At 49.9% G+C, this 7,807-nt stretch overlaps 4 protein-coding genes across 4 annotated transcripts; all 4 read left to right on the top strand.

Moving 5' to 3' along the window:
* Positions 1-3,118: 3,118 nt before the first annotated feature.
* Positions 3,119-3,908, top strand: LOC129715189 (histone H1-like). Its single transcript, XM_055665054.1, has one exon. It carries the CDS (start codon positions 3,134-3,136, stop codon positions 3,884-3,886), a length of 753 nt encoding a protein of 250 aa, XP_055521029.1. The 5' UTR covers positions 3,119-3,133; the 3' UTR covers positions 3,887-3,908.
* A 531-nt stretch (positions 3,909-4,439) lies between these two features.
* LOC129715188 (uncharacterized) lies at positions 4,440-5,490 on the top strand. The gene is made up of 2 exons (XM_055665053.1): positions 4,440-4,530; positions 4,624-5,490. The coding sequence occupies exons 1-2, from the start codon at positions 4,440-4,442 to the stop codon at positions 4,962-4,964; spliced, it is 432 nt and encodes a 143-aa protein (XP_055521028.1). The 3' UTR covers positions 4,965-5,490.
* Positions 5,491-5,536: 46 nt separating this feature from the next.
* LOC129715191 (histone H3-like) lies at positions 5,537-6,177 on the top strand. The gene has a single exon (XM_055665055.1). The coding sequence runs from the start codon at positions 5,717-5,719 to the stop codon at positions 6,128-6,130; it is 414 nt and encodes a 137-aa protein (XP_055521030.1). The 5' UTR covers positions 5,537-5,716; the 3' UTR covers positions 6,131-6,177.
* Positions 6,178-6,692: 515 nt separating this feature from the next.
* On the top strand, positions 6,693-7,327 carry LOC129715197 (histone H2A type 1-like). Its single transcript, XM_055665061.1, has one exon. The coding sequence runs from the start codon at positions 6,719-6,721 to the stop codon at positions 6,962-6,964; it is 246 nt and encodes an 81-aa protein (XP_055521036.1). The 5' UTR covers positions 6,693-6,718; the 3' UTR covers positions 6,965-7,327.
* The last annotated feature ends 480 nt before the right edge of the window (positions 7,328-7,807 follow it).

Consider the following 7,807-nt stretch of genomic DNA (forward strand, 5'->3'; position numbering starts at 1 on the left):
TAAAAGTCAGTCAGCGATATTACCGCTGTCAAATTAATTTGTCTCCTTCCGTTTCATCCTCGGAGCCCGTTCCCTCTGCCGATATCGCCCACCCCACAGCGTTCAGCAGCTTTTAACACGGATGATTTGGCAATATTACTGAGTTGATGCATGGGCTCTGAGGCGGGGATTTTGTCAGTGTTATTGTCTCACTGACAAGGAAACGGCTTTGAACTCAGCTTGAAACCAAACGTATGCCCAGTCCGAGTGAGGTTTAGCCCGGTCATACCATTTAATTGTATTCCATATACTGGATACCGGGGGGAGGGGTGGGGGGTGCAGCGAATGTCAGCGAGTTACAAGGAACCCCCGTATTTAAACGAGTCTCCACTGGGATTGAGCTTGTCTTGGGACCAAAGATACTAGTGCCAAAGATAACAGGACCCCAAGATCTGTGTGAACCTCAGGCCTTTGTCATCTCTTGGTTTTTGGAGTTGATTTATTATTGTCAAATGTAGCAATGTACAGTGACAACGTTTATTTTGCATGTAATGCAGGGAAATCGTTCACTCATTCGATATGACTATTATCTAAATGGTGGCCGATTGGGAAAGGGGGAGATGCAGCGAGACCTGGGTGTCATGGTACACCAGTCATTGAAGGTAGGCATGCAGGTGCAGCAGGCAGTAAAGAAAGCGAATGGTATGTTAGCTTTCATTGCAAAAGGATTTGAGTATAGGAGCAGGGAGGTTCTACTGCAGTTGTACAGGGTCTTGGTGAGACCACACCTGGAGTATTGCGTACAGTTTTGGTCTCCAAATCTGAGGAAGGACATTATTGCCATAGAGGGTGTGCAGAGACGGTTCACCAGACTGATTCCTGGGATGTCAGGACTGTCTTATGAAGAAAGACTGGAGAGACTTGGTTTATACTCTCTAGAATTTAGGAGATTGAGAGGGGATCTTATAGAAACTTACAAAATTCTTAAGGGGTTGGACAGGCTAGATGCAGGAAGATTGTTCCCGATGTTAGGGAAGTCCAGGACAAGGGGTCATAGCTTAAGGATAAGGGGGAAATCCTTTAAAACCGAGATAAGAACTTTTTTCACACAGAGAGTGGTGAATCTCTGGAACTCTCTGCCACAGAGGGTAGTTGAGGCCAGTTCATTGGCTATATTTAAGAGGGAGTTAGATGTGGCCCTTGTGGCTAAGGGGATCAGGGGGTATGGAGAGAAGGCAGGTACGGGATACTGAGTTGGATGATCAGCCATGATCGTATTGAATGGGGGTGCAGGCTCGAAGCGCCGAATGGCCTACTCCTGCACCTAATTTCTATGTTTCTATGATTCCAGGGATCAGAGACTCTGAGGGGCGGCGGAGTCAGCGAGTTTAACAGTTACTGAGCTGGAAAACTACACGTAACCCACGAGAACCCACAACACAGGTCGATCGTCGAGGTAATTCCATCCTGGGAACTGTGCAACGGGCCACCTGTCTGAGCTGTGAATGTGTAGATGTGAACATTGTGTCAGAGAGTGTGTTGAAGGGGCGGGCGGCTCAGGCTGATGTCAATGTGTTTGTGGGTCCGAACACTTTGCCGGATTTCCCAGCCCCTCTGGTGAAAAATATAAAGCTATCAGTGGCACGCGCTCGCCCCACTTCCCAGCTCAGTCCTGAAGTTGGAATTAACCAGAAAGTTTACGTTGGTTTCGATATTTCTGACGATAAGCAGCGAGGATGTCAGCGATCGGGGCAGTGCAGCAGTGAAACCGGGCGAAATGGAAAGCGCTGCCTTTAATTCCTATCAAATCTACTGGACAATAAACATTCCGGTCTCAGAGATGTACCGAGGCCAGTTTAGGTCTCCGAGGTATCTGATTTTAATTGGAATCGGAGAGTTTTTGAGGATGTGGTGTATCTGGACTTCCAGAAGGCTTTCGACAAGGTCCCACATAAGAGATTAGTATACAAACTTAAAGCACAAGGCATTGGGGGTTCAGTATTGATGTGGATAGAGAACTGGCTGGCAAACAGGAAGCAAAGAGTAGGAGTAAACGGGTCCTTTTCACAATGGCAGGCAGTGACTAGTGGGGTACCCCAAGGCTCAGTACTGGGACCCCAGCTATTTACAATATATATTAATGATCTGGATGAGGGAATTGAAGGCAATATCTCCAAGTTTGCGGATGACACTAAGCTGGGGGGCAGTGTTAGCTGTGAGGAGGATGCTCGGAGACTGCAGGGTGACTTGGATAGGCTGGGTGAGTGGGCAAATGTTTGGCAGATGCAATATAATGTGGATAAATGTGAGGTTATCCATTTTAGTGGCAAAAACAGGAAAGCAGACTATTATCTAAATGGTGGCCGATTGGGAAAGGGGGAGATGCAGCGAGACCTGGGTGTCATGGTACACCAGTCATTCAAGGTAGGAATGCAGGTGCAGCAGGCAGTAAAGAAAGCGAATGGTATGTTAGCTTTCATTGCAAAGGGATTTTAGTATAGGAGCAGAGAGGTTCTACTGCAGTTGTACAGGGTCTTGGTGAGACCACACCTGGAGTATTGCGTACAGTTTTGGTCTCCAAATCTGAGGAAGGACATTATTGCCATAGAGGGAGTGCAGAGACGGTTCACCAGACTGATTCCTGGGATGTCAGGACTGTCTTATGAAGAAAGACTGGATAGACTTGGTTTATACTCTCTAGAATTTAGAAGATTGAGAGGGGATCTTATAGAAACGTACAAAATTCTTAAGGGGTTGGACAGGCTAGATGCAGGAAGATTGTTCCCGATGTTAGGGAATTCCAGGACAAGGGGTCACAGCTTAAGGATAAAGGGGAAATCCTTTAAAACCGAGATGAGAAGAACTTTTTTCACACAGAGAGTGGCGAATCTCTGGAATTCTCTGCCACAGAGGGTAGTTGAGGCCAGTTCATTGGCTATATTTAAGAGGGAGTTAGATGTGGCCCTTGTGGCTAAGAGGATCAGGGGGTATGGAGAGAAGGCAGGTACGGGATACTGAGTTGGATGATCAGCCATGATCATATTGAATGGCGGTGCAGGCTCGAAGGGCCGAATGGCCTACTCCTGCACCTAATTTCTATGTTTCTATGACAGAGAAACACAGCGAGGCGAAGGGGCCGTGATCTGAGCGCAGGATGTCTCCGCCCCGTCCGCTCGCTGCCTTTAAGTTGCGCTGTGCCACCGCCTCTCGCTTCATTTCTCACTCAATCCTGAGTGTCAGAGAGAGTTTGTGCGGAGTCACCGACATGACCGAGACCGCAGCCGCTGAAGCGGCTCCTCAATCCGTCCTCTCCGCCCAAACGAAGGCTCCCAAGAAGAAGAAGGCGCCCGCCCGGAAGAAGGCAGCCGGTCCGAAGCTGGGCGACCAGATCGACAACATTGTGGCGGATTGCCACGATCGCCGAGGGATGTCTTTCTATGCGATAAAGAAGGGACTGGCCGCCAAGGGTGTGGATGTGGAGAAGTGCCGCCACCTGATCAAGACGGGCATCAAGAGGAAATTAGCAAACGGTTCCCTGGTTCAGCTCAAGGGCGTGGGCGCCTCGGGTTCTTTCAAGACCGGTCAGGGAGAAGGCGCCGTGAAGTCGGAAAAGAAAGCGGTTCCTGCAGCCAAAACATCCAAGAACAAGAAATCAACGTCCAGGAAAACCCCGACCAAGAAATTACTGGCAAAAAAATCTACCACCAAAAGATCATCGATCAAGAAATCTCTCACCAAGAAAGTTGTGGCCAAGAAACCAGCGCTTAAACAAATGGCGGCGAAGAAATCATCGCCCAAGAAGGCGGCGCCGAAAAAACAAAAAAAGGCGAAGGCGACCAAGAAGCCGGTAAAAGGCCAGGCGAAGACCAAAGCGGCGAAACCCAAGAGGGCAATGACCAAAAAGTGAATTATAAAGCGCACATTGTAAACACTTGAACCCAACGGCTCTTCTCAGAGCCACCCACATCTCTCAGGAAATAGCTGATCCAGACTCAAGCGATCCCTGTCCCAAGACAAGCTCAGTCCCAGTGGGGACTCGTTTAAATACCGGGGGTTCCTTGTAACTCGCTGACATTCACTGCACCCCTCCACCCCTCCCCCCGGTATCCAGTATATGGAATACAACTAAATGGTATGACCGGGCTAAACCTCACTCGGACTGGGCATACGTTTGGCTTCAAGCTGAGTTCAGTGAGACAATAACACTGACAAAATCCCCGCCTCAGAGCCCATGCATCAACTCAGTAATATTCCCAAATCATCCGTGTTAAAAGCTGCTGAACGCTGTGGAGTGGGCGATATCGGCAGAGGGAACGGGCTCCGAGGATGAACAGGAAAGAGACAAATTAATTTGACAGCGATAATCACTATCACTAACTGACCTTTATCACGGAATGTCTGTCGGAAAGTTTGGCCGGAGCGCTAAATTTCGGGTCGTTTGTGGGCAAACCGTTTGAAAAATGGTTTCAGGAATCTGGAGCGTGGAGCTGGAATATGAGAGGAAGCTGTCTGTCACTTTGTCTCCTCCTCTCCCCGCCTCTCACTCTCTGCGTATCTCGGGCAGGTCGGGGCGCTGCGTATAAAAACAGATAGCACCAGTTAGATTATCACTGAGCAGCGACTCCAGTGAAGCAGCATCATGAGGGAAAGGAGGCAAAGGATTAGGCAAAGACAGAGCAAAGCGGCACCGCAAAGTGCTTCGCGATAACATCCAGGGCATCACCAAGCCAGCTATCCGCCGCCTGGCTCGGCGTGGTGGGGTCAAGCGGATCTCGGGTCTGATCTACGAGGAGATCCGCGTGGTGTTGAAGGATTTCCTGGTGAATGTGATCAGGGACGCGGTCACCTACACCGAGCACGCCAAGCGCAAGACGGTCACTGCCATGGATGTGGTGTACGCTCTGAAACGACAGGGCCGCACTCTACGGGTTCGTCGGCTAAATAACTATCCCCTTTATTCCAACACAAAACAAAGGCTCTTCTAAGAGCCGCCCACAGCCTCGCAGAAAGAGCAGAGTCTAGGGAATTAGAGTAGATGCAGATTGGAATGTGTTTTATTAAACTAGTTATTCCACCACTGAACATAACCGTTTTTAGGTTGATCACCGCGGAATGCAAAGCCGACAGTAAAAGATCATACACAATGGCGATGTCAGTTTCCCTTTTACCGATATACCTCATGATTAATGCAGCAACAGGAGGGTCGACTCCAAACCTTTCCCCGGGTAACAGTCACTTTTTTTCCAGTCACGAGCAGAGTTAATTCCGTCTGCACCGGGATCCGGTCAGTAAATCCGCGCCGCACATTCAGTCATCATTTAAGCGAGGAGTTAAAGTAGATTTGATGTTAAGTTGACAGAAACTGAATTCATTCAGAATAATATACATCCCTCAGTTCTCGGCTGAAATGAAATTGGCGGGCAATTTGAAATTCAACCCGCAACTAATGATACTGCAGTCCGTGCTGTCTGTTTGGCCGAGCTTCCCCCACCCCACACGCCGGTCACAAATCTCTGTATTTCCCCCCTCCCCCCTGCCTCAGACCTTCTGAAACAGCCGCCTGGTGCTGACAAACCTGCAGCCACTCGCAAGAATTGGACACCATGAGTGACATCTCTGCTCCATCCATTCAGAGACTGTGGGCCGGCCCTTCACCAACGCTACAAAAGCGGGTCCCAGAGCCGGCTCCGTCATTCAGTCCCTGTATTTCACATTGTGCTGCCACTGTTGAAGGAGAATGGCCCGGACCAAGCAGACAGCGCGCAAATCGACCGGAGGGAAAGCTCCTCGTAAGCAGCTGGCGACCAAAGCAGCGCGGAAGAAGAGCGCTCCAGCCACGGGCGGAGTGAAGAAGCCTCATCGCTACAGGCCCGGCACCGTGGCTCTGAGGGAGATCCGGCGCTACCAGAAATCCACCGAGTTGCTCATCCGCAAACTGCCCTTCCAGCGCCTGGTGCGGGAGATCGCTCAGGACTTCAAGACAGATCTGCGCTTCCAGAGCTCGGCCGTCATGGCCCTGCAGGAGGCCAGCGAGGCTTACCTGGTGGGGCTCTTTGAGGACACCAACCTGTGCGCAATCCACGCCAAGCGAGTCACCATCATGCCCAAAGACATCCAGCTGGCCCGCCGCATCCGCGGGGAGCGCGCCTAAACTCCACATCTCCACCAACAACAAACGGCTCTTTTAAGAGCCACTAATCCGGCAGAAGAAAGAGCTGTGGCTTTCTAATGTCCTTTTACATCAATGTTCTCTTCTTTCTGCGGGCTTTTTATCTGAATTGATGCCGCAGAGACTGCTGCTGAGTGGAGTCTGACTTCATTGATTCAAGTGTAACTGGTTTCGATGTAAATGCCAACGCGGCTCGTATATACGGCCGTATATACAAAGCTGTTCGCTCTGCGCCCCCTTTTCTCACGCGCTCCGGTTTCAAGGACAACAAACGCGCGCACCTCAGTCGCTGATCAGTCCTTCCACAGACACTGAGTTACACCATCTCCATAATGATGAGACCGGTTGGAGGGACAAAGGCGGCGGCCAGATACTCCAACTCCAAGCACACGGTATTGGGGGTTCAGTATTGATGTGGATAGAGAACTGGCTGGCATACAGGATAAAAAGAGTATGAGTAAACGGGTCCTTTTCACTATGGCAGGCGGTGACTAGTGGGGTACCGCAAGGCACAGTGCTGGGACCCCTGCTATTTACAATATATATTAATGATTTGGACGAGGGAATTAAATGCAACATCTCGAAATTTGCGAGTATCTGACGGCTGAAATCCTCGAGCTGGCCGGGAACGCGGCCCGAGACATCAAGAAGAGCCGCATCATCCCCAGACACCTGCAACTGGCCGTCCGCAACGACGAGGAGCTCAACAAGCTGCTGGGAGGGGTGACCATCGCTCAAGGCGGGGTGCTGCCCAATATCCAGGCCGTGCTGTTGCCCAAGAAAACCAGCGCAGCCTCTGGCACCAAGAGCAAGTAGATCAGCGAAACCTCAATCTAACGACCCAAAGGCTCTTTTCAGAGCCACCTACAGTGTCTATCAAAGGGCTGAGCACCGGCTGGGTATTTCCGTTCAGAGGACCGCTTCGTATGTCTTGTGTGGACGCGCCTCCACTCGCGCGTCTTGTTATAAACCACCCGGGCTAACTCTCACTCCCCGTTACGTCCTCATGAATAAAACCATCATCTACAGCAAACAACGATCCACTACTGTCCGGGTTCCAGAATCACAGATGTATAGATATGTGTTTATTGTTTGATATTCTGTTTAGAGCCTTATTATACTCCTGTTCCGATGTCAGTACTTATGTGATTCAGAACAGTTAAATAAATGAGGACAGAAGTTAATAAACCGCAATACCTTCAGCAAATAAAACAGCAACAATAGCACTAATCGGCTCCCCGTGGGCACAACTTATGATGACTGGCACAAACTGATTCGAAGGGGATGAAGTTTCATGTCTGGTTGATGGCCGGGAATGTAACTGAGACACCAGGAATGTCCGGGGTACTGAAACCACATTGAATCAGTAAACAGCATCTGAAATAACTAAGATAACATTCAGAATGTATTCTGCTGTAATTCAATATCGAAATATTACTGCAGCACTTTTAAGTGAAAATGTGAGTTGCTCTTAAAAGAGCCTTTGGGTTTTCGGTGTTTCGTCAGCATTGAGTGGATGTTTACTTGGAGCTGGTGTACTTGGTTACAGCCTTTGTCCCTTCCGACACGGCGTGCTTAGCCAGTTCCCCGGGCAGCAGCAGGCGCACGGCGGTCTGAATCTCCCTGGAACTGATGGTCGCCCGTTTGTTGTAATGGGCC

Source organism: Leucoraja erinacea, unplaced genomic scaffold (genome assembly GCF_028641065.1).
Source record: "Leucoraja erinacea ecotype New England unplaced genomic scaffold, Leri_hhj_1 Leri_1052S, whole genome shotgun sequence".
Taxonomy (NCBI): Eukaryota; Metazoa; Chordata; class Chondrichthyes; order Rajiformes; family Rajidae; genus Leucoraja; species Leucoraja erinaceus.

Coding starts and splice junctions, on each gene's coding strand:
- LOC129715189 (XM_055665054.1), top strand. CDS start 3,134: ATGTCTCCGCCCCGTCCGCTCGCTGCCTTTAAGTTGCGCTGTGCCACC.
- LOC129715188 (XM_055665053.1), top strand. CDS start 4,440: ATGGTTTCAGGAATCTGGAGCGTGGAGCTGGAATATGAGAGGAAGCTG. Junction 4,531..4,623: donor CCCCGCCTCTCACTCTCTGC/GTATCTCGGGCA, acceptor CAGCATCATGAG/GGAAAGGAGGCAAAGGATTA.
- LOC129715191 (XM_055665055.1), top strand. CDS start 5,717: ATGGCCCGGACCAAGCAGACAGCGCGCAAATCGACCGGAGGGAAAGCT.
- LOC129715197 (XM_055665061.1), top strand. CDS start 6,719: ATGCAACATCTCGAAATTTGCGAGTATCTGACGGCTGAAATCCTCGAG.